Source organism: Harpia harpyja, chromosome 11, assembly GCF_026419915.1.
Source record: "Harpia harpyja isolate bHarHar1 chromosome 11, bHarHar1 primary haplotype, whole genome shotgun sequence".
NCBI classification, from domain to species: Eukaryota; Metazoa; Chordata; class Aves; order Accipitriformes; family Accipitridae; genus Harpia; species Harpia harpyja.
This window is the reverse complement of record NC_068950.1, coordinates 24,163,619-24,189,335: the sequence shown is the minus strand read 5'-3', so window position 1 is coordinate 24,189,335 and position 25,717 is coordinate 24,163,619. Positions and strand designations below refer to the sequence as shown.

The window sequence follows — 25,717 nt, the reverse complement described above, 5'->3', positions numbered from 1 at the left end:
CCGCCCCGCTCTGACCGGCCGGGCACCCCTCGGGAGCGACTTCAGGAGGGCGGGGGAGATTTCCGACCCAGAACACAGCAACACATACCAACAGGTGCCGGCCCCGCTTCTTACCGGAAAAGAGAGGAGGAAGGAACCGCTTAGGCGTGCCCCGCAGCAGCCGAGGGGCAGGCGGCTGGCGAAAACCGCAAGGCAGAGGGGGCCGAAGCCGAGCCAGGCACGCAGCAGAGCCCACGGAGCCGGGGGAGGGAGGTGGAGGGAAGACGGGGAAGAAGCCAGTGGGTTTCCTTTTTGAGGGAGGCTCCGGCGAGCGGGACCCCCGCGGCCAGGGGACGGGGAGGGCTCCCCGGCCCGTTCTCACCTTTCACGAACTCCGAGGCTCCCCCCAGCACTTCGGAGGCGGCTGCCGCTGGCTCCATCTTAAACAGGGCGCGGAGCAGCGAGGCGCGGGGCGGCTCCGAACTCATGGTGCTCCCGGGCAGCCCCGGCGTGGCCGGGGCGCGCTCGCTGGGAAGCGACCCGTTGCCCGGAGGGGCCGCCCGCCAGGAGCCACGCTGCTGGGAGCGCCTCTGCCGCAGCCCGCATAGGAACGGGAGCGGAGACGAAAACTAGCTCCGGGACGCGGCAAGCCACCGAGCGAACAGGCGGGCGCCCGCAGGGACTTCAGCTCCGCTCCACCCCGCCCCCAGCCAGGAGACGCCCCCGGATAAAGAGACAGCGGGCGGTTACCAGGCGACCGGCGGCGCTCTAGCAACCGCGTTACCCAGCCTTTGTTTCGCCCGGCTCGGGGCCGCGACGTGCGAGTGACCGGCCCCCACCTCCCCCCCTCCCCGGCCCGGCAGCCCCGCCCTCCGCCTCACAGCGCCTAACCACCGGGCAGGCAGCCCGCCAGCGCCCCTGATCCGCCAGGCAGCGGCTTTGCACCCGGCACAGCTCCGCCCTCCGCCTTAGCCTTGCTCTCACGCCCACCTCCCGGTGGAACGCGGCTCTCTCCGCGCCTGGGCAGCGCCTCAGCGCCCCGCTGCACTTTTTTTCTCCTCTACCCCCGCCCGAGGGCGGCCCGTGGGAAAACGCCCCACGGAGACAGAGGGGGTCTTGAGGTACAGCTCGCAGGCCCTGAGGCAACGGGAAGCAGACCTGAGCCGGAGCTAGTACCTCAGCAGTGCAGGTCCAGTTCAGGATGGAGGTGAGCGAGCCGCGCAGGCTGGGCGGGAGGCCGCCTCAGGGGAGGGGAGGGGAGAAGAGAAGGGAAGGGAAGTGCTGCGCTGCGCCGGCAGAGTTCTTTCTCCTCCACCTGGGACACTTATTAATGCCGGGCCTGGCCCGGCTGGGTCTGCACCACCTGATAGACAAACAGACTCACCAATCAAAAGCTGCTTTCTTACATCTCCAGCCAATGAGCGAGCGGTGCCTGGTGAAGATAGGGCTGCTGCCGGGCGCACATCTCGAGCGGGGTTCTCCTCAGCGGAGTTGCCTCCCGTCCAACGGCCGCACTCAGGCGCCTTCTTTCCCGCCCGCAGGGGTTGCTGTCACCTGCTGGGCCCTCCCTCAGACGAGGAGTTGTATATGCCGGGCGGCGGCGTCTGCTGGGGAGAACTGAGGCGGAGCAAGATCTCGGGGAAGCCGCTTGCGAACAGAAAGGGAGGACGCGCACCCCTATCTCAAGAGAGTTTCTTAACGCGCTGGTTCGAGCTACGGGCTCTCGCTGTTACTGAGAAGTCATCCAGCAGTGAAGAGTTTCACGTATACTTCTAAGGCTGTCGTGAAGCTACACAAAATTACTTGTAGCTTGAGGTTTTAGAAAAGTGAAAGATTGACTTTCTGGTGGTTCATTTACAAAAGCTGAATTAGCTTGTAGTCTGCAATTAACTTACTGCCAAAGAAATAGAAGCATTAAAAGGGTTAGAAATGCCTTTCTTCTACCAACCTCCCCTTTAGAAAGAATTAGTAAGTGCCAGAGCAGACGGTCCATCTCTTTTTTACAACTAAAGAAGCAAAAGGTTGCAAAGGAGAGGTACCTTGAGGAGAAAAAGATGCTATTCTCCCCCAAAACAAAAAAACCCACCCTCAAAACACCTTAAAAAAATGTAATACAAAGCAATATGAAGCCCTGATGTCCATATTATTATCACCATGTTTTCCTAACACTATAAATAACCTACTGTAACTACCAGTTCATATAATTAATTCTAGTGTGTCTGCAGATGAGGCTAAACACGACTGTGAAACACTTTTGACTCTTCAATTTTTAACCTAGTGTCATAAACACTGGATACTCTTTAAAGCCTTACAAATGCAGTAGTACAGAAAACACTTCTTTCGTGCAATTTTTTTGTAGTTGCTTACTTATTTTTGGTATTTCTAATAATTTGTACCCATGTTCTTAACGTTGCTCTTTTTTCCTTTTTTTCATAGCTCCAGAACCAATATTCCTAAATACAACTCTTTTTGGGCCTGGTCCTGTGAACTGAGGTAACAAACCTCATTTTCAGTAGCAAGTACTATTCCATATAAGATGCTTGCAAGACTGAGACTGTAGTCTTCTGTAACAGCAAGCTAAATAAAGGTTGTTGGTCGGTATTTGCTTTTCATGGAAATCAATGTGTTTATCTTTTCCTGTATTGTTCTACAGGACTTTCACTTGTATTTAACCCTTAATTAAATCAAATATTCCATTTTTTAATTTAAAAGCAAGGGGTAAAATGTCCTGTGTAAGAAAAGAGGTATCAGTGTATTTTCTCCAGAACCATAGTTTTTTAACACCATTTTTTACTCAAACTTTCACTACAGTTCAATGTAACATACATTTCTAAGTCTCTGCTGCACTCTACTTGAAGGGACTTTGTATGAGCATACTCAAATTAGCTTTAACAAAGCTATCTTGAGCAAACAAGCAAAGATGGAGCAGCGTAACAGGCTAGCTATCCAGTATCTAGAACCCCTAGGTACATAGTTTGCGTTAAAGCCTATTATTTGTAAATCCATCCAGCTAGGCTGGTCAATCTAGGAGGCAAACATGACTAGAAACTGAAACTCCACTGTCAAATGTTGTTTGTATACTGCTTATATACCTTTTGCAAAATTACAAATATTGTTTTGGTTGCATACAAGTTCTCACTTGTGGCAATTAGCTAGAGCCTTTGTAAGAATAGAAAACACTTAAAATAATCTTTCTCTTTTTCCCTGTAAAAATATGTACAAAATAACCTCTACATTTTTTCAGTGCCAGTATTGTCTCATAGCTTTTAGTATGATTATCTAACGAATTTCACCTTGTAAAATGCTAGCTTTAAGAATGTTTTCACCACATACAGTTTTGTTTTTGTAATAATTCCAATTACTATTTTTAACTTTGATGATATCAAGGCCACAGTGACATCTTGTGGCATTTCTTTAACTGTAGGTAAAGAGCAATTTTCTTGTAGTCTTGTTGCATCATTTTAAGACTATATCCCGATTCTTTCAACAAGGATTTTTTAAATATCTTTTAGATACCACTTTTAAAGTTCTGTGTTGCATAAACATTAATTTCTACAGAACATTCAGAGGTGGTGATGAATCTGTTTAGACTCCAAAATATTTCCAAATGACATCTAGATAATCTCTTCGAAGAAATCATCACATGCCTATTATTTTGTTAAAAATATAAATTCTCAGTAATATATTCCATTAAAGGATCTTAAGGCACTTTTGTAGCCATCAAGGGATAAAAAGTTACCGCCTTTAAAAAATAAACAAACCAACCCCTTTTGAATCCTAAGCACAATGAATTATGGCTAGAGCTGAAGTCTTACCTTTGAATTTTCTTTGCTATCTAAGACTAACTGCTTAAGGCTGTGTTTTTTAATGGCTTTTTTGTCCTCATGAGTGGGCCTTACCTAAATTCAGTGAATATATGTGCCAACAAGTACACTTTTTTTAAAAAATGAAATCTTGGTGCTGCTCACCTGTATGCAAACTGTGAGCTTACTTCAGATATCTAACTGAAAAACTTAGTCAATAATCTGAAAATAAACACATCGCAAATCTGTTCTATGTATTTTATTTGACAATGGTACAAATTAAATTTACCAGTATAATAAAAGCTTGTTCTATTAATTCTTGCACTTACACAGAAGAACAAAAAAAACCCCAAAACCAAAACAACTCCTTCCCCCATACAAAGAAACCAATACTAAGATTTGGCTGAATTGACAGTTCATTTCACATTTTAAAAGTAAGGTAAACAACATCTTGAGTTTTAACAATTCTAGTTGATACTGCACAGAACAGAAATTACAGAAGACCAGTACTAAATGAAATGCAGTAAACAGAACAGAAACTACAGAAGACCAGTACTAAATGAAATGCAGTAAACGACCACTAGGAAAGTTGCATTTTTGGAAAGATCATAGACCTGTTTGTACAGTACATATCACTACAGTACAATAATTAAAATCTACTTTTCACTATTACAACAAAATTAAGCAGACTTTGCATTGCCATGTTAAGATTTCGCTCTTCAAATCTTACAAAAGTACTAGGAAGACTTCACTGAACAGAAAACAAATCCTTTAACACTGATAGTACAAGGCAAAAGAATCCTCCGTTCCCCCAAAGAAACCCAAAGACTCACACCCAGATTCAGCCCTGCTGTAAAGAACTTGTCACATTTTTCAACCCCTCTTTGTTCAGCTAACTTACTACCAAAAAAAAAATTATAAAATTATACACCATCTGTGCAGATGCTATTTGTGTACTAGGCATTAGCTGTTATTGATTGCCCATAGATACCTTTGAACTAAGAATCAATTAAAAGCTGATGCAGATGAAACTAAATCTACTTTGGATGCCAGATTTGATTCCTCTCTTGTGATCCAGGAAAATTGCTGTCTTTTGTTCTTTCCTCCATACCACAAAAAAGTTCTGTAACTGCAACGGAAAAGGTTTGTCCTGTCTATATTAACACCTGTCCAGAACTATGGAGTCCCGATCTAACAAAAGCTATTAATAATAGCTCTGTTTCTTGCTATAGATGAAGCCAGGGAATTCAGAGACTGGTAATAGTCCAGCCCTATCAAATATCACTGTACCTTAAAATGCTTTACCCATTCATTGCACATTTTAATTCTGTTGTCATAGCCACTAAAAACAGATGAAAGGAACCAAAAAGCAAACACTCATTTGAAAGAGTAGTTAAAAAAACAGTAGACCTGTAATATTACAAAATGTACATTCTGTAATAAATGTAGAACAGCTTGCTCTTAATAGGAATTGTAAATAAGACATTTTTTAAAAGTGAGGATTTTCTTGGGCACATTTTTGTAACAATGTACATGCAAAATATCAAAATAAAACTAAGTACTAAAGAAAGTATTAGTAAGTAACATCCCATCCACTTCTTCTGGCTGCTTACGTAAGTTTCGTATTTCATGTATTCATGTTTCTTACATTTCCAAGTACTAGGTTTTACCTTTCAGCTGTTTGCAGTGTTTCAGCAACTCTAGGTGAACAAATAATAGGATAAAAGCCACATCAGAGATCATTTTCCACTATTTCAGCAGTAGTAGATATTGGAGGCAATGGTTTTAGAACTATCTGCAACTAAGGTGAGGTACTCTCTTTCCGGCTTGCTTTCATAGCAGCTTCAGGAACATCTCGGAATACAGAATAGCCTATATACAAACTTCAAAGGGGTTTTGTACAGGAGTCTAGAAGCCTGGCCAAGATTTTACTATACCCCTTCTATAGTTTCACTGGGAACTGGGTAGGAGGAGGTGAGGAGAGGAGGTGGAAGGCAAGGAAGCATCTCAACATACAACTATCAAAAATATGCCTAGACCTCATTTGACTAGATACATATATTTAAAAAAAAAAAACAAAACCAAACAAACACCAACCCCCCCAAAACTCCAAACAAAACAAACAAACAACAGAAGCACTAAAGGGTAGGAGTGCATTTTTGTCTGCATGTTTCTGAAGAACTGGCCTAATTAATTGTAATAGCTTTTCAGGTTTTAAGGAAAGAAGATGATTTTATCACAGCTAAACATTAGTATATATTCTTTAAGTTTTCTCAAAACTTACCTTGGAGAATTAGTAAGAAAGGAAAAAAAAAACCCTATAAAAAGCCATATGGAAAAAATTCAGAGGCTACAAATAAGGACAACCAAGATGCAGTAATTACACCTTCTTCTCTCCTTGAACTCAGTACAATTCACTGAGTATTGTTTAACATCTAACCCCTTAAATTCATTGGCTTACATTTTATTTTTGTGATTGGCATAATTAGGAAAACCAAACTGAGAAATCATGATATTAGAATATTTTAAAGGCATGCCATCATAAATATTAACCAGTTTATTTACACAGTAAGATCTCTGTAACAAATGCTCTGCTCGGTGCCACATTCCAGAATAGCCACTGTTGGTGTCTTTTTCTAAATTTCTTATATCAACAGGCTTCACAAACACTCCTGAAGGCTTACCAGTATGCTTGGCTACGAGAAAATTCATGGCAATATCATCACAATTTTGAGTTTCATCTATTAAGGCGTAAACAGCTTCTGGCTGTCTTTGAAAGTCTTCTAAATATCCACTATGAAAAAATGCTGCACCAATAAGAACCATAGAATACTGATCTCCGTTTCCAAACCCAGGATTCTGCAATTCGAAGCTGCCATAACTGTATACACCTGAAGGAGTAGAAATGTGCTTTCTAGGAACAAATCCCACTATATGCTCTGGAAATTGCTGAAAGAAAAAAGAAATTTAAAACATCAAAATGAAGCCCACACTGTGAAATATGTGCTAAGTATTTTCATGAGAGAGATTTTATTTTAAATGAGAGGAGCACAAGATTATTGCCAGGAAAGAATGAAAATTGCTGGCATATGGTCCTTTGATCTGCATAAATGTTGCAATTAAATACAGTTTTGCAAAACTGACACAATATGCCTCATTCCGTATCATGTAGTGCCAAGAAACATCTATCCACAATTTCCAGCTGTACATTTGGCACTCAAAGTAAGTTTACAGACAATTTCTCTTAGAGAGATAAAACCCACACAATTTTGTTTTGCAGCCTACTATAATTTAAATAAATTCAGCAGTCAGCAACTTCAGTGTTCTTGTACAAGAAGAGTTAAAAATTTGAAAGTTACAGATTACGGGTATAGCTATTATTGAAGAATATTTTTGCAATTTCTACTACTCAATGCTTCAATCCTTATAAAATCTAACTTTATAGCTAGAAAGTCAATGGTAAAACATTATGATATAGCGTTACTCTAATTAAAACCATTAATCTCAATTGTAACTCACAAATACTGCCTGTCAAGGTGCAAAACATTACCTGCCAAACAGAAAAGGCAAAAGCAAGGTCATGAGCACTGACTAGTGTATCATCATCCATCATTAAAACAGCTGAACGGAGAAAAAAAAAAGAAGAAAAATTTTTAACTTATCAAAAGATTAAACACATGAGCACAGTATGTAGCGCAGTATTTGACAAGTTAGCTGTGAAACTTCTGTAACTATTAAGCTGAATTGCAGAACTGAATCGTAACTCCTTAAAAGTAGATTGAGAAAACATATTTAGATTTCAAAGCTAAAGCAAGGTTGCAGCTTTGTAGTAACTGTAAGCAAACCTAAGTTTTAGATTATTTGCCAGGCTCTAACAAAGCTCAGCAACCTTTGATCATCTGTAGTACAGCTGGACAGATGTGTGTTGGAAAACTTGGGAGTGTTTGGCAGAGCAACTTAAAATTCTACTAATCTTGTGTAAAAATACAACTAAAGAGTTAGATACCGTTCTTTAGTGTATGAGATATATACGGGATTCTTAGTATAAAATTTTACCAATCTCCTTACCACTTGCAAGTTCTAAGTAAGCAAGCTTAATAAATCGCACAGGCAACATTCAATATGACTAACTACAGAAGGAAGAATCTTTGCCTTAAATTTTAGGCAAAAGACTATCAGAAAGTGGAAAAGGAAAGATATTCTTAGATCAGAATTCCAGACGCATTAAAACTCTTTAAGTTTACAGTCAGAACAAATCCTATTACAGTAAATAAAACACTTGGCAAGTTGACGTTTCTAGTGTCTTCCTAGAAGTCATGGGTTTTGAGTAGCAAGGCATGTTAGGAAGGGGGCAGTAAACAGAATTACCTTTACTAATCATGAGTAAGGTCAGGTCTGTAATGCAACATATGGGGTTTTTTTTCCACTTGAAACAAACAGGACTTATTGTTGTGCTTCTCCTGAAAGAGCTTAGGAAGAATATTTAGATGAATAGCCAAAAGACTGGGGAAAATACTCTTAAAAAGGATGCATAATTTGAGATAGACAGCCAGACAGCTAAGGAGGAAAGTTTCTCTGAAGAGCAGAACATGCTTGAGAACTTAGTCTTAAAATGAATGGATTAAATCAAGTCTTTACCAGATGACTTAAGTCCAGATTAATGCAGAGACTCAACAATACATGCACTATGAATTTCAGTTTACACTATAAAGGGAGGAGAGGCTGAACTACATATGTTTGCCTGACAAAGGAAATGGAGAACAGACAAAGTTGCAAAAGCCCATGAAATGCATTTGACATCCCTCTTTTTTTCCTTACTCTTCACCGACAGCCTGGTAGTGGTGGTGTGCATCTGGTATCATAACAGGTTTTTTCTTCTATATTACCCAAATTCTATTAAGTGGCCCAACAGATCCATGGATTTATTACACAGTATAACTCAAACCATCTCTCTTTTAGCATTCAGATTTTAAGTGTGAAAATAATCTTGGTAGTAGCGATATGAATGGCTGATTACCTTTTGTTTCCAGTTCAGGGAAATTCTGGAGTCTGTTCCTCATGCGATTTACAGTTTGAACTTTAAAGACAACAGGGACAGGATGAGGCCCCAAGGAATTCCACATTTCCTCTGGTATCTTCTCACCAATGTTGTTCCACACAACAATTACTTTATGAAGGTGGGGGATGGCTTGATAATGATTTAAAAGCTTTAGCAGTAAGTCAGTTCTATTATATGTCTGCATAATAAGAGTAAATGAATCCAAGGCAGACTGACTCTGGCTTTTTGGTTCCCTTCTCAAATTGGGCATTTTGTCATCTTTGATATTGGGAAGCAAAGCTGTTAAAGCACCTGCCACAAGAAGCAAGACAATGATCACCACAGAAGTGAAGCGTAGTAGACGGACTCCCATAACTCTTCCTGGAAGCTTACAGAAGTGAAAATACCTTTAAAACAAGTAACAGGAAAGGAAAAGTCATTAATCACATGTATAGTTATCTCCCTTACTTGAGCAAAACACCCACAATATTAAGTAGACTTTTGTTTAAGTAAATAAATAAGGAGCATTTTAGGACTTGAGTCAATTACTTTCAACTATCAAGACAGATACTTCTGGTACTCAGTTTCTATGTTTACTTGCTTTTCACTATTTTTGGTTAACTTTGGATTTCATCTTTTTGTGAAAATGAATCTAGAGTAATTCTTTAACTCTACATTGTTCATCATGTCTTATTTTCTCAGTGCTGCAATTTTGATTAAACATCTACATACCTCACCAAACCCATCCAGCTGAAATTAGAAAGCTAATTTGTACAGAGACTCAGTATTTTCAGCATTGCAGGAGCTCTGCCTTAGCTGGGAAACAAAAGGGAGAAAAGGTGCCTTCTCAAGAGCTCTGGCAGAAAGGAGGAAGTAAGATGCTCTTTCTTTTTCCATTGCTGAGGCACTGTACACAGAAGGAATGATCTTTACCACTGATTTACTGGACATTTTGTCAATAGTTTTTATATCTGCTCGATAATGGTTATTAATGTGGAAAATATGATTCTGATCATACTAAATGAGGCTACAACACAGGTGGAGCAAAAGAAACATGCCAAATGGAATAATGTGGGAATGCAACAACATCAGTAACAGCTTGTCTGCTAAATCTAGAACTCAGCAGAAACTGGAAACGTCAGATGCTAGGTGCTATGTATCAGCTAACTGGGGGAGCAGCCTTAGTATAAAGCAAGGGTTTCTTGATCCTCCTCATTTTGGAACTAAACAGGAGCTCTTAAAAACCAGCTCCTACAAAGGTAGCCCTGACATTCACGCTGCTTAAGTAGCCCTCCCAATTCTCCAGCCATTTATAAATTGTAAACTCAGCAGGATCCAGCAGCCACTGCATTCCAAAGTTTGCCCCTCAAATGTGTCGTCCACATCTCTTCTTCCCCCTTTACTTGCAAGATTAGTATTAATTGAATAGAAGATGAATATTCTAACTACTAAACAGTTACTCACCTATACATATTACTCATGTTACTCCATTAATAATTTCTAAGCTTTCAGCAGGGAATTCTGATCAAATTAGGTGATCCAGGACAGCCCCATCAATTACAATTTTTGAGAGAGTATCTGCGTGTTTTTTTCACAGAAGTTTTGATCATTTTTTTCCAAAGTGCATATACCATGCTAGAAAATATGAATGTAAATTATTTTAGTCTAAAAAACGTCTCAACTTACCTCATTGTTGCCAAGTAGGATTGTTTTTGCCCCCCTTGTTTTTACAGGACAGTTGTTTGTGATCTTTGAATCTGTTGGAAATTAAAGGGACTGTAGAACTGAAGATCAACAGTTACCCCACATGCTACCCAGCATTCTTTTACAAGTAAACTTTCTTCTCAATTACTGATTGATGTACGCATTCTTGGCAATCATCCAATCCCTCTTCCTATTGCTCAGTTGAGTAATTGTCTCTGCCTTTCAATGAACACTCCAGAAAGAAGTTATTACACCAGCTGGTTAGAAAGAAAAGCACAGCATATTCCTCTGCTTGTAAAATTGTCGCTTTGTGCCAATGCAATGTCTGTGTGTTCCATCCTTAGGGTCAACTACAGAGATACAGGTAGGTCTCCAGAACCTCACAGTCTGTTGCTTTGTTCACCAGGCACCACTAAAATATATATTTGGCTACTACAGTCAGGCAAGTATTCCCAATAAAATTATTTTCTTTTCTGGCTCATCCCCCTCACACTCTCCTTCCACTAGGCTTACCAGTTGTGTTAGAGGTTTAAGACACAGCATTTTGTTCTTCCATCTGGTTGGGCAGCTTGGCAGAAGGGAAAGCAAATATGAGTGTAAGCACAAAAAGGAAGGATGAAAAAGATGCAGGACAGCAACTTAAGAAACCTGTGTCTGTTAAAGCTCCTAGGTTGTTAGAGGAATTTTTGTTCTTTAAAACTAGTTAAACAAAGAAAGGGAGTTTTTATTTTGGATTTAGGAATGGTACTACAAAAACTTAGAAAACGGTAATTTGTTGAACTCGTTGAATACTTGAACCTATGTGAAATTTCTTAAGAGTGGTTTGTTTAGGTTGTATAAACTTGCTTCTTAAAAATTTGTGTGTATACCAATCTGAATATGCCCACACATGCAGGTCTTCCCAATTTGAGTTCCAGTTTTACCACTGACTTATTTTGTGAGGCTGGAGAGGTCACTGAAACTACTTCCAGAAGCTAATCACTTGTTCTGGTTGCTTCATTTTATAGGTGTAAACAATCATGCCTGAATTCTAAAAATGATGGGCAGCAGTGGCTACTCAGCATTTCTGAGGTCCACCATATCTTGGTCACGCGTGCTTTTAAAAAAGGTGAACCTGAGATTCTCTTTCCCCGGTTGCAACCTAGACGCAACAATACTTACCAATACTACTGTAACGACTAATTAGTTAAAATTTAAAAGCATGCTTAAGATGAAAATATAAATATCGTTTACTGTGGTTATGAGGCTTCCTGGCTTTCCATACATTCTTGCGTTTACTCACTTGCATACAATAAGCTGTAATGATAAGTAAGGATGATATTATAACATACTCTTTTTTTAAAGTAAATGCCTATACAAAATCTTTAAAATCAGCATACTGGCACTTTCCAGTAAGAAAGTGCCCATCAGTTTTGCCAATTAAGTCATCAGATTGCAACGCAAGATTGACCTCTTCAAAGAATTCTTACAATACCCCCTGTAGAGAATACCTCTTCAAAATAAAACTGAAGAAAACAAAAACCCTGTGTCAAAATACAGTACTTTAATCCTCATTCCAAGAGAGTGACTTCTTGAACGGGTTCCCCTCTCTTCGCGGGCAGCACCTCGTACTAGCATTTCATAATAATTACGTGCAGCCAGGCAGCAGAAGCGAACAGCTTCCCCTCCCGGGCACAGCACGCCGTCCCCCCGCACAGCGCCCAGCCCGGCCGCCCCTCACGCACGGTTTCACTCACGTTCAGGAGGGCGCCAGTATTGCCGCTTGCTTCCCCGGCCGTGCGGCGCTACCAGCAGCTGGGCTGCGCTCCCGAGGCGTCACCAGCAGCAGCGAGCGCGGCGGCAGGCCGCAGGGGAGAGGAGAGGGAGAGGAGGTGCCGGCCCGGCACCCCGCGGCGCGGCTCGGCTCAGGCCGCCCGCGCAGGCCGCTCGGGTGACTCAGAGGCGGCCCGGGCTCGACCGCCGCAGCGCTACGGCGGCGGCGCCGCCCTACCTCGCTTCCTGTGGGGCGTCCCTCCGCTTCCTCCCGGCAGGCCCCGGTTTGTAGTTCGGGGTCCTGCCGCGGGCGGGGACTTCGCCGCCGCCACCGCCCCCCCCCCGCGCCCGGCTCGGGCAGCTCTGGCCGCCACGCAGCTTCCCAGAGCGCGGCGTTACGCCGCAGCCTGCGTCCGGCCGCGGGGGGCCGGGCCGCCGCCCCAGACCCGTACCGAGGGCTGCCGCAGCAGCTGTGCCGGGAGCACCGGACATCGTAAGCAGAACGCGGGCGAGCAGCTGGCGCGGGACGGATGAGAATTCATATTCTGGCTTTTGGTTTGGTTTGGATTTTTAGTCGGCCGCGGCAGCTCGGGCAGCGCGCACTCAGCTCCGTGTGACCGGTACCCTGGAGCCCAGGCCGGTAGCGGGCCGAGCACCACCCGCCGCCGCCGCCGCCAACCCGGGCCCCGCCCCCTGCGCGCGAGCGGCCCGTGGCGCCACGCCCCCGTCGCCCCTCGTGCTGTGGCGGCGCGCAGGCGCGCAGTGGTAGGCCGGAAGTGTGACTGGCGTGTGGGCAGGCCGCGGGGGGAGCGCTCCCGCCCCGTCTGGCTGCCCTGCCGGCCGGGCGCGCTGCGGCCCCGGCAAGATGCTGCCCCTCTCCATCAAGGACGATGAGTACAAGCCGCCCAAGCTCAACCTGCTCAGGAAGGTGTCGGGCTGGTTCAGGTGAGCGGGCCGAGCCGGGCCGGGCGCAGCGGGGGCCGGGGCCGGGGCCGCGGCCGCGGCCGATCGCCCGCGGGAGGGACTGGGGAAGGCTGATGCCGAGGGCGCCTGGGCCGCCCGGCGAGCCGGTCCGGCCTTCCGCCGCTGCCTCCCGCTGTGCCGGCGGCGGGTGACCCGCTGTGTGCTCCGTGCGCAGGTCCATCCTGGCGGACAAGACCTCCCGTAACCTCTTCTTCTTCCTCTGCCTCAATCTCTCCTTCGCCTTCGTGGAGCTGCTTTACGGCATCTGGAGTAACAGGTACCGGGGCGGGGGGGGGCGCGGCGCGGGGCGGCCGGCGGGGCGGGAGCGGCTCCCAGCGCGCAGGAAGCGGCGCCTCCCGCCGCGGCCAGTGCCACGTCTGCCTCTCGGCGGGGCCGGGGCCGCGGCCAGGGCCGTGCGGCCGGGCCTGGCCTCCTGGCCCGCCGTCCGGAGGGGGCCGCTCGGCAGAGCGTTGGGGGCTGCTGGGGAGCTTCCCTGGAGCGCTCTCGTGGGTAGCGACCGGCTCCGTCACCCTCTCAGCCGGATCTCAGGGGGGAAGCGCTCCTGCGTGGGGGCGCGACTCGGCGCGTGATGGAGGAACGCTGCTTTGAAACTGGTGTCTTGCTGGCCGTGCTGCTCGGCTCTTCGCTGAGGAGGAAGCCTGGCCTTGGCGTGAGTTACGGGACCCGGGGGTTGTAACCGTTTCGTGACTGCCGGTTGCCACAGAGGTCCTTTGTCTGGGGACGTGGCTTCATTTGTAAGTTGGTAGCTGGGTGGGAAAAACTAGCGGCACACCAGACATCCATATCCCTGAGTGAGAAACTGGATTTAACACATCCTGGTATAGCTAAGTGGTACTTTATATAGCACGTAAATTCACAAAGGTGGAAGGAACAGGTGGGTCTTGACTACATTGCTACTGAAAAATCTGTAGTAAAATATAAGCGGGAATGCAAAATAGCTTCAGTACTGATGTATGGTGTACAGGTAGAGAACGGACAATAGTGGTAGTATATCCATCATGCTTTATTCTTGATAGAGAAGTTGTTTGATGGTGGTATTTTTGTCTCTATGTCAGTAGTTCAGTTCGAAGTGGACTGGCATGGGAATGTCATTTGTCGTGGTTTAACCCCAGCCAGCAACTAAACACCACGCAGCCGCTCACTCACTCCCCCCCCACCCAGTGGGATGGGGGAGAAAATCGGGAAAAGAAGCAAAACCCGTGGGTTGAGATAAGAACGGTTTAACAGAACAGAAAAGAAGAAACTAATAATGATAATAATAACACTAATAAAATGACAACAGTAATAATAAAAGGATTGGAATGTACAAATGATGTGCAGTGCAACTGCTCACCAACCGCCGATCGACACCCAGCTAGTCCCTGAGCGGCGATTCCCCGCCCCCACCTCCCAGTTCCTATCCTAAATGGGACATCACATGGTATGGAATACCCTGTTGGCCACTTTGGGTCAGGTGCCCTGGCTGTGTCCTGTGCCAACTTCTTGTGCCCCTCCAGCTTTCTCGCTGGCTGGGCATGGGAAGCTGAAAAATCCTTGACATTAGTCTAAACACTACTTAGCAACAACTGAAAACATCAGTGTTATCAACATTCTTTGAGTACTGAACTCAAAACATAGCACCGTACCAGCTACTAGGAAGACAGTTAACTCTATCCCAGCTGAAACCAGGACATCATTTAAGCCCAACAGTGTGTCCTTCCACGTGGAACTTAAAGTAGTCCTTATCAAAAGCTGTAATATGGACACAGATTACTGGGCTCTTCATCAAGAGTCTTGAGTGAATGCAGCAATGCAGATTTGGAAACAGTTGCATCCTAATATTTACCATGTTTCTCTGAATCTCCCAAACTACTATAAAATCCTTAACCTTGATTACAGTAGTTGCTAGTGTAGTACTAGTGAGAACACAGTGCTATCTTGGGCACAGACTGTATCATGGCAATGTGCTAGACCATCTCGGGTGTGCTTGGTTTTGACTTGCATGTTGATTCACTTTGATTCACTTTTCAGTTGTGTGAGGATTATTGTACGCGTAGCCAGTCTACTTGAATATGGATATTTTTTGTAATAGCTCAGAGGATACAACAATTTTTCTCAATGGTTCAGGTATAAAGAGCTTTATATTCATGTGAATTTGTTCCAATGTCTTTCTTTTAAGCATTTTTTTTTTGATAGTGTGACCAGAAATAAAATCTGTACCAGAAAAAGTCCTGTATGTGAGATAATTAAATGGAGAAACTGAAGTGACACTTCCGAGAAATATGTCACTGAAGAGTTGGGCTTACTGGAATTGAGAAGACTCTTATTTATTTTTGTTCATTATAGAGATTAAGAATTCAGATTTGTTGGATAATCATTAGTTGGGCCTCTTGTTTCTATTTCAAGTCACTAATATCAGGTATCTTTACATTAAGCCTAGATTTTGGGCTAGAACAAAACAGTATCTTAGCAAGTATCTCTTTCGTAGAGAGGAGTAGCAGAGAATATGATGAGGAATGCCTTCTGTCAAAGCAGATGGTTCATGCCTTGGAAGAACAAACACACAACAAGCAAACAAGGAGCCCTGTAGGGAAAATTATTTCATCAGTTTGAAGAGCACAGCTCCTTTGCTCGTCACGTGAGAGATGCAGAAACGGAATGTTTGTGAAGGGCATTTCCTGTATCATCTTGGAGCACTTCTTTATTCTACTGTGGCCTGTCTTGGGTATGGCCAGTGCCTGATGCCGCAAGTGTTAGAAGCGTCATCTTGAATTCTGTTCTCTCTTGTGTCCTTGATGATGTCAGTGAGTGTAAGATAGCAAGGTTAACAGGCTGCCATGATTATTCAGATGATTCTTCCCTTGACTTCCACAGACTAAGGAATTTCTTTTTAATTGTGATTCTGAAAAGTACACTTCTATCTGTTTAAATTTAAGCAGATTGCTGTGAGTTCTTTGACTGGGATATTCTTATCTCAAGATCAAATCTATGATTTCAGCCCCCAAAATTTTTGTCAGCAAGTTCTAAAAGTCTTCAATTTTAATTTCTTTTTTTTTTAATTCTTAACTTCTTACATTCTCCTTAGCTTTTGTTTGCCAAGTAGGTTGTTTCCTGAACTCACGTAGCTGTTTTGTTATTTATATGATTCTCTTAGAAATACTGTGGTATGTTGATGTTCCTGAAGCACAGACAACAAAACTGGATGTGGTATTTTGCGAGCTGAGAGCTTGTTTAAAGTTGAAATCTGCTACTTGGGCTGTTCTGTTTTAAAATACTATTATGTGCATACTTGTGTAATTTGGTTTTAAACTTGTGTTATTAAATCAACTGTGGAAGCGTCCTCATTTAGACATAATGTGTTTGAGTACAGGGTTCCTACTAGATTATACTCTGGATGATGTGTTCCAGTTCTAATGGAAGTTCTTGCATACATCCCATGTTGCTAGTGGTTGATTGGATCGCTTGTTTACTTTAGTAACTAATCACTTTGCACCCAGTTTTTTAAGGTCTCGTTAATTTACAGGTTATGTAAAAAAAAAAAAACAACTTGAATGAAATCAGATTGGCCTCTTACTAGGCTTCCGGTCGTTTGTGCAGTTGAATCAGTTATAGCTGTACATACAATACAGAGTATGTTTATGCCATGTGGTGAATTGTGTTGCATACACAGTCTGTACTGACCCCTGTTGATAAATTCGCATGCCTCTGGCTACTTGGAGATGTTAGCTTAGGTCTTGAAAGCAGCACATCCGTGTTGCTGTTGCACCTATGGTAAGTCTTGTCTCTGTGAGATTTGAAGGTGTGAGCACAGTGCCATGACAACTTGCTGTATGATTTCTGGTTCTAGACCTACTGTGGGATTTTGTTTCAATAACAGTCCTTACATAGTCTTCTCTTTCCCAGCAGACTCTACAAAAAACCAAAAAAACAACAAAAAACCCCAAAACAAAAACCCCAACTCAGAAACCACTAGCTATCTCTGTTTAGCCATGCTTATTCCTTCCATTTCATAATCATTACAAACTTAGGGTTAACTGTCACCCTAAATACCTTCTATCTGAATGTTTGGTGTGTTGTGTGGTTTTTTTCCCCACCGGATCTTCCTTAATGCTCAGAACCAAACCTAAAATGAGCTGTTTCCCTAGGGATGTCACCTGGTTTTGGGGAGGGGGAAGCTGTCACCTATACCCTTCAAGAATTTGATAGGGAATTCTGTTGTGCTGCTTCATAGGCATCCAGCTAAAACCTTTGGTCTTCCTTTAAAGTTTGTTCAGAATGACTTCATGTTTCCTGCTTTGGTGGCTAGAGCACCTAAGGACAATTTATCATGCCATCACCCTCTGCCTTAAATGTGTTATAGTTGTATGTGTATGTACCTCTGTATGTGTCCATAAAGTATATATGTAAATCTATAGAGAGCGCAAGACTTTTGTTCTCTGTCCTCCAAACCCACTCCTTCCACAGTTGAGTGTTTCATCTGAAACACTTCAGATTAATCTTGAAATTGATTTCAGTCAGGTTGAAATGGTTTGGTTTCTTAATGTGAAGTAGTTCAAACTTTGGCTAATGAAACTTTGTATTTGACTTAAGTGTGAAAAGGTGGCTATCCTCTAGAACTTGTTACTACCAGTAGCTGCTTTTTGTTCTTCAGTTTCTGAGAACTGAGTTGTGTAAATAATTGTTATTAGACAGCCAAAGGATTGGGGAAATGGAACTTTTAGGACACTTGTAATAACAAATGCTCATCAGTACCTCAGTATCAAATGTCTCTTCAAATATGAAGCAATTTTTGTGTTTTGATGCACACACTTCCTTGCAGCCTTACAGAACCTGTTTATGATTAGTAGTTTAGTAAAACTTGGCAACTGTTGTGCGTGGTGTTAAATCCAATTTACATACAGCCTACAAACTGATAACAAGTTCTACTGACCAGGTAACTTGTGAACTAAGTTAAGTTGCTTTGAACTTTGTAGGGTAAAACATCATGCTAAACTTTTCCTTTGTTTGTCAGTCAAGGCTGTAGTTGTGCATTGGTCATTGAAATAAAACATTTAAGAAGTGGTCTTTCAGCCTTTGCTTCCTTCAGCTTCTAGATCAGAGAGGAGTGTGTCTTCTAGTCAATACCTTGCAGCTGATAAGGCAAAGATTTGAGGACTGATAAGGTTTATAAGCAATTGGTCATCATTGTTCTAATACCACTATTTTTGAACTGGAATTAGCTTGGATCCATTCAGCTGAAAACACAGATGGAGCAAGTATTTACTTGCTTTTATTTCTCTGTGGACATATTCCAGTCAAACTAAAAGAGTAATGGTGATCACCAGCAAAAGGAGCAAATGATTGCTATCGTTACACTTAGCAAAATGAAGAGGCAGCCATCCATAGCAACTTAGCACTCTTGTCCATGTTTTTATTTTTTAAAATTGTTGATAGAGCTCTGTGCTCTCAGGAGTACTATTGTTGCTTCCTTTGATTTAGTGTAGCTTCACCACAGTATGTTAACCTTGGATGTGTGTGATCCCAGTAGAGATCCAGATGCTGGAAACCTTGCTTTTTGCTGTGAAGTAATGTAGTTACTTATCCCACTCTCATCATGATCTGTTATAGTGAGAAGAACTAGATGCGTCTTGGATAAATTCTATACCTGTTTATGATGCAGGCTAAAACGCTGGCTGAAGGTTTGTGATTGGAAATTTGGAGACTGAGCAGCAATAAATTAAAAAGAATGTAGGTGTGGTGCTTTGGCAATGCCATCAGGGACTGGCTTCTCTGCTCAGATAAAATGTAAAAACAGCCATCTTTTGTGTTTACATCTATTTAGGAAAGGTATGTAGTAGTCAAAAGCAGTTAAGGAGTATATTGCTTGCTGTTCTGCTTTTATTTCAGGCAAAAAAAATGCTTAGAATTCCCTGTGTACTGAAACTCCATTTTTTCAGCCTGCCCTACTCATAGAAAGTGTCAGGTTGCTGCAGTGTGAATGAACATCAAAGACAAATTCTCATCTGGTGATGTGTTAGTTCTTAAGTAAGATGCTTGAGAGGAAAACTGCTATGCTGAAGTAGACTTTACAGTCTTGGAGTGTTTGACATAATGTACTAAGATTGTAAGTGGAAGACTTCAGTCTTTACAGGCCTAAAATACTTTACGTTTGTCAAAATTTTATGAAACTTTATTTTGATTGATTCATTGGTGGTTTTTTACTGCAGACATTAAAGAATTTTTGACCAATTCTTCCTATGGGTGAAAACTTCCAAAGTATCAAGTTTGAAAATGGATTTGAGAATATTGCTTTTGTAATTGCTTAGTGCCATCGCTATGGTGGTATTGATAGTCTTCAGCAGAACAGTTTTAGTGTTATTGAACTAGTTACCCTATATATACACACTGCGTATTATAGATCCTCAAAAGCAGTATCTTTACACCCAATTTTCTTTTTTAACTAGATGTGAAATACTACTTTTACAAACTTATGTGGGATCAGTATTTAAACGCAGCTTGTGTGTATACACTTTTCTAGCTGATTTTGCTCATATGGTCAAACTGTAAATCGAAATATAAGAACAAATACCTGCCACTAGAATTGTGCTGGCTAGAGATGCGGCTGTGTGTATATCTACACCAGGGGCTTTGGCTTTTGTCAGTGGAAACCACCCTGCACTACCATCAAAATCATATATTAGGAAGATTTCTTTTGCCAAGCACTCCTCCAGAGTGCCTTCCCAAAGCTGACAAAGGCAGTTTTGTCATCGTATTTGTGTTGGTGATCTAGTGAGGATTTCTCCTCTGTGCTAGCAAAACCACGCCTGAAGCTTAGACACACAGTGTATTCTGCTAGTGTGTAAAAGATTAAATGCAAATGCTGTTTTTTTCATACTGAACATGTAGCATGTGGAACATAACATTTTTTTTTTTTCCTGTTCCAGTTTAGGTCTAATATCAGATTCTTTTCATATGTTTTTTGACTGTACTGCTTTATTGGCTGGATTAGCGGCTTCAGTTATTTCAAAATGGAGGTCAAATGATGCTTTCTCATATGGGTAAGAAACTTCAGGCTGTTACCTTAATGTATTTTAGTAAATATCTAGGTAGTCATTTTTCACTGTATGAACAAAACCTCTTTTTGCAGAACATGGAAAAGCTATGTTGAAAGTGTGGGTTTTTAAGGTGAGTTATGTAAACCTTTAAGTTAACATCCCCTTAGAAATAGTAAAAATGTGAAGGCATTGCTTTTGGGGGGCAGATTTATCACTTCTAAGATCGCTGTGATCATACTAGTGGAAATAAGTTACACAACAGGAAGTTGCTCTGCATCGTCATGTGCTAATGGCACCAGTGAAGTTAGAGCAGCCACATCATGGGGCATCATGGGTTTGTCCTCACAGTGCAGTGAGGTGCGTTACAGGGAATTTCAGTCTGCTGATGCCCCATGTCTTCTTCGGAACAGAAAGTTAGAACTGAAAGGAGTTCAGTCTCAGTGATGCTGCACTTGAGATTATAAGCTATGCTTCTCAGAACCAGCAGGACTGAACAGCTGTGACTACCATTAACACAGATCCTCAAGGCTGAGGTATATCGTCCCATACCACCCTTCATGGATAGAGCTGCTGCAGCTGGTTCTGTTTCAAGGGCACTTGGTTCCCCTGCACATTGCAGTTGTGCCCTGTAAAACAATACTGGTGATACAATATTATTAATTGGTGATACTGATTAATTAACAGCAAATGAACTATAACATGGGTTGTTGCATTCCCCATAGCATTACTGACCTGAATGTCAGCATTTAGCTTCAGCTGTCTCGCCTAAGCATGGATCATGTAGTTTGAAACTTAACAGCACTGTTTAATTAAGGTGGAAACTCCAGTGTGCCTAGAAATCAATTTAGGAAGAATTGATTGTACCATGAACTAATTGCAGTGAAAGCAGGTTCTGTATTAATTACTGCTATGCATTTAAACAGCTGGTGTTCCATTTATTAGAGAACAGCCACAATTTATTAAGTCTGATGTTTGCTACATTGGAATTACATGTTATTCTAACCTGGCTGGTTTTAATTGAAAAAATTTCATAGCTGAAATAATTAATTTCTTCCCAAAACTTTTACTAAAGATCCCCCTACCAGAGGGGGAGCGAATTACTGTGTGGCTGTTTGATATTCAACAGAACTTTATATCAGCAGACTTCAATTACATCTCATATGCTTACCTTACTTTGTGGCTTCCAAGTATAAGTTTATACCATAACTTCCAGTACGGAGGATCTTAAATGGGACGATGTTGACAAACTGAAAGTTTTCTTTCATCTAGATCTGGTAATGGCTGATCGGGATCAGGTAATTTCTGTGAAAATACAACATACTGAATTTCATATACTTATCTGTAGTTTATATACTGCATCTTCCATTTAGCAAGTCCCTGTGTAATACAACTGTTTGAGATCTAGAAGACTGTACTGCAGTCTCCAAGTTCCACTTTTAATTTTCAGCATTTAAATGGAGGTGTTAATACCTGCTATTGCTTTTTTGTGTCTTTCAGGTATGTTCGAGCAGAAGTACTTGCTGGTTTTGTAAATGGTTTATTCCTCATCTTTACAGCATTCTTCATTTTTTCAGAAGGTGTTGAGGTATGTTATGAAGCCAATTACACTATCAATTGTCACATTTCTATTTGTAGAGCATATTTAATGGGGAAAAATGGAAAAATTGAAAAATATTGGTTAAAAATCTGTGATTTGAACAGAGAATAAGGCCATCTGAAATAGCTGTTTTGTGACACAGAAACCCAGCTTTTTCAGTGTATCTATACTAGCTTCTTAAATAGTATATTTTTATTGTGTGTTGTCACCAGGACATGTGTAAAGACTCTGTGAGATTTAACCTGTCCTTTTTTCAGCCAGTTAAGTATGTCATAGGAAGTTCTTTACTTCTCATTGTTAGACAAATGAGTCTGAGAAAGAAAGGCCAAAACTAGTCGTTCAGAGGAGAGAAGTTAGTCGTAAGTCACATTCTGTGACAAAGTTGGACTAACTCATTAAAGAAAAAGCATTATCTTCCAAATCTTGAAGTCTAATATAAATGGCAAGTAGTGATAGCGCTAATGTTTACAAGGGCACTTTTCTTGAATTTTTTTTGCAAGATGGTTCAGGTGATTTCAAGATTAAAATTTAGCCATCAAGGGTGTCTGCACTGAAGTGAGGTAGGATTAAGAGTAAAATTGATAACTGATTCTAATCAGCTTGCATTAATGCTTTTACTTTTTAATAGGAGGTACACTATAAATTTGTTTAGACTTCTATTTCAGAATACATTCTAGTGTGGTTTTTAATTAAGAGAGAACTGGGAAGAGCTTTCAGGAACATATCCTCTACATAAATAAGACTGTAAATACTTCAAAATCAGTACAAACTGGGCTGAAATTGCCTAAAAGCTTGGGAAAACTTCACTCCAAATCTAGAAACAGCAACAAAACTTACTAGAAAAATTTTAAAACTATTACTGGAAGGGTCAAGGGTAATGTTGAAACATCATTTTTTTCCTGCTGGTCTTAGCTCCCATGCTTAGTATTCCCTTTGCTTGTGATGGTGACTTCTTTTCTCTCTGTCACTTCAAAATTTTACATCTGCTGGAAGTTTCATTGTCTTGCTATTGTCTGTACCTTTCATTCCTGTGGACAGATGGTGAATGTTCCTCTCCCCTGTCAATAGTAATTTACGCTCTTCAACACAGCTTCAGATGCAAATTGTGTTAGGCCTATAATGTCTCATTGAAAAAAACTTAAAAGAAAGTAGGGTAAAAAAGAATTAAAAAAAAAAAATCTAGATTTTACAAGTTTTAAAAAAATGCCACAATTTGTTCTCAGTCTTAATTTCATTCCCCTTATCCCCTCACCCTTCTATGGTGAAAGGAAGAAATGGCGTTCTAGACTCATAGAAGTTGTTTGGATGACTTGGGCAATCCACATACTACAACAAACTTAAGTGTTTTTATATGGTGTTGAGCCACATCCCACAGCATAATGAAATCTTACGATAAAAGTTAGCTAGACTATCAGAATATTCTACTTTCACAGCTTTAATAAATAAAACTTCAACTTCAGACAGTAAGAATTAGTCTGTGTACCATCCCCAAAACTGAAAGTACTGAATAATTTCTAATTATGTCTTTATATATGCTTGTTTGTATGAGAATGCCTTTGTATCTAAGAAGTTTTTTCAGTGCCTTTTAATAATGTAAAGAGATTGTAAAATTCTACATTTGCTTCTTGGTTTGTTGTTTTGGGGTTTTTTTGTTTGGTTTTTTTTAGAGAGCACTTGAGCCTCCTGACGTGCATCATGAGAGACTTCTTCCTGTTTCTATACTAGGATTCATTGTAAATCTAATAGGAATATTTGTTTTTCAACATGGAGGTCATGGGCATTCACATGGCTCTGGTAGGATGTCTATAATTTTCAGTAGTTTCCTTTCTTGGCACCCTGTGCTCCAGGACCTTATAATCTTCCAATGAGAACCCTAGTATTAAATTCTAATGTATTTTTAGTGGGAATCCTAGCCAAATGTATGTGTGACTTGTTGCAATATTGACTTTTATTTTTTATCACTAGCTCTAGTATGTCACTACTGTACTTTTCATGTTAATACCCATTAACTGGAAGACCTAGAACTCCAGAACCTGCTTTCTGAACATGCACTCTTCTGCACCTTATTGGAAGAGATTTGCAGAGTGTCTTTTGGACAAAATTAAGCTGGAGTTAAGCAAGGTCTTGGCTGGAAAATTTACAAAACAGTGTCTGAACCAAATTTTAAGTATGGAATGATTCAGCTTCAGGTGCTACTCAACTCAGTGTCTTGAATTTAAATGCAGAATTTATTTGCCTAAATATGTATGGTAAACATTTTGGGTTTGTTTTTTTTCTGCAAAGCTAATTGGTGTCTCTTTCAGCTTAACGCATAAACTGATACAGACTAGTGGAAGAAAATAGTCTTTGGTCTTTAAGCAGCAATTTAAGCTTGAATTTTTAATGTGTAAATGACAGCCAATTCCTGGTTTCTTAAAACAGCTATTTTTAATGTGCTTGTATCTAATTATGTGTACCTTTTTCAAATTGTACTAGAAGTGTAGCACAACTTGTCTCAGCAGTGGGAATGTATAAAAGCACTTGACTTCTCAAATCAGGTGTATGTTTTATACAGCTGCACAGCATAGATTTGGATGACAAACAGCTTGTGTTGATTGTCTTGGCTTATTTAAAGCCATACCTTAAGATGACCTAAAAGATGAATAGGTTTTGAGTAGCTTAGAAACACATGTAAGCATAGTTTTATTCAACACTTAAATTTATACTCTGACTGTGATATTTGTTTATAGGGCATGAACACAGCCGTTCTCTATTTAATGGTGGTCTTAGCCATGGACACAGTCATGGAGGTCATGGTCACGGCCATGAACATAAACATGCCCATGGACACACTCATGGTCATGGCCATAGCCATGGACACTCTCAAGGTCAGGATTATTGTCATGGTAAGTACTTAGCTAATGTCACAGACCATCTTGACTCAATTTAAATTTGCTATTAATGGTTTACTGAAAAAAAAGAGAGGATGCTGGCAGCTTGTTACGAGTATACATGGAAGTAGTTTCACTAAATGTGGTGTGCTATGCCACTGCCATGTTTTGTGGCTCGTTTTGGTAAATGCTGTTTCACTTGCAGTAAGTTCAGTGTTAGTTTTTAAATGTTTTGCTTTACCTACGTTTTTTGAATGTTCACTGTAATGTTATGTGTTGGTGAAAAATAAAACAGATGTATGGTATAACAATATAATGAAATTAGTTGAGTGCTCTGTTTCAATTTTTCATTAAAAACAATAGACAAAATTAAGCTGCTTTGCTAGTGTTCTCCATTTGAATAATTTTACAGATCAAGATATTAGGAAAGATGAACAAGCAATTTTGCTTTGGATACTGAGGGATTGATATGTCGTACTTGGTTTGTGATCTCGGATACAAGATTTTCCCCGTCTTGTGTAGCTGTAATCTGTTTTAAAGCTGGTTATGAAAAAGGTACTTGGTATCTTAGCTATGCTTAGATCTTTTCTATAAAGGCAAACAATCTGTGAAGAGACATCCATGCAAAATATGATCAGTAACCTTCACTATAGGAGAAGAGACAGTATGGTTACTACCTATTTGAAACAATGCAAATGAAAGCCTTATTGTAAATGCAGGGTTGTCAATCCTTCCTGCCTAAGCCATAAACTAGAATCTGATGTGACTGAAAATGTGCACATTCAGAGCAGGGAATAGTGTGGTAACTTGCAGACAGGAAGTGACAAAGAGTATAAAAATATTTACTTGTCCCTTCTATTTTTAGTAAAAAATTGGTCCTTGTTTTCCAAGTGTTCTCCTGGAGTTTGGTTGGAAACAAGGAGCTCCCCCCTTCTGCCTCTTCCTTGCTCTCCCCATGTCCCCCACCCCAGTGGAAG

At 41.4% G+C, this 25,717-nt stretch overlaps 3 protein-coding genes and 1 long non-coding RNA gene across 6 annotated transcripts in view; 2 read left to right on the top strand and 2 right to left on the bottom strand.

Moving 5' to 3' along the window:
- The window catches only part of CDC14A (cell division cycle 14A), a 67,081-nt gene extending 66,439 nt beyond the window's left edge, over positions 1 to 642 (bottom strand). Inside the window, 1 exon segment of the mRNA XM_052802642.1 lies at positions 362 to 642. Within this exon segment, the coding sequence (XP_052658602.1) occupies positions 362 to 467 (106 nt within the window). The 5' untranslated portion in view covers positions 468 to 642.
- Positions 643 to 885: 243 nt separating this feature from the next.
- LOC128148619 (uncharacterized) lies at positions 886 to 4,680 on the top strand. The gene is made up of 2 exons (XR_008237337.1): positions 886 to 1,186; positions 2,416 to 4,680. It is a non-coding gene; the product is annotated as an uncharacterized LOC128148619 (long non-coding RNA).
- On the bottom strand, positions 4,027 to 12,563 carry EXTL2 (exostosin like glycosyltransferase 2). The gene is given in 7 exon segments (XM_052802646.1): positions 4,027 to 6,731; positions 7,333 to 7,403; positions 8,800 to 9,227; positions 10,507 to 10,538; positions 10,540 to 10,577; positions 11,758 to 11,820; positions 12,261 to 12,563. Coding segments are annotated over 6 exon segments (1,116 nt in total). The 5' UTR covers positions 11,813 to 11,820; positions 12,261 to 12,563; the 3' UTR covers positions 4,027 to 6,239.
- A 158-nt stretch (positions 12,564 to 12,721) lies between these two features.
- The window catches only part of SLC30A7 (solute carrier family 30 member 7), a 35,131-nt gene continuing 22,135 nt past the window's right edge, over positions 12,722 to 25,717 (top strand). Inside the window, exons 1-6 of one of the 3 annotated variants that reach the window (XM_052802644.1) lie at positions 12,722 to 13,221; positions 13,415 to 13,516; positions 20,168 to 20,276; positions 21,771 to 21,858; positions 23,538 to 23,664; positions 24,600 to 24,755. In XM_052802644.1, coding sequence (XP_052658604.1) covers positions 13,167 to 13,221; positions 13,415 to 13,516; positions 20,168 to 20,276; positions 21,771 to 21,858; positions 23,538 to 23,664; positions 24,600 to 24,755 — 637 coding nt within the window. In that variant the 5' untranslated portion in view covers positions 12,722 to 13,166. Of the gene's footprint in view, positions 13,222 to 13,414; positions 13,517 to 13,713; positions 13,910 to 20,162; positions 20,277 to 21,770; positions 21,859 to 23,537; positions 23,665 to 24,599; positions 24,756 to 25,717 lie in introns of those variants that run through there. The other 2 variants (XM_052802643.1, XM_052802645.1) reach the window with 2 other exon arrangements.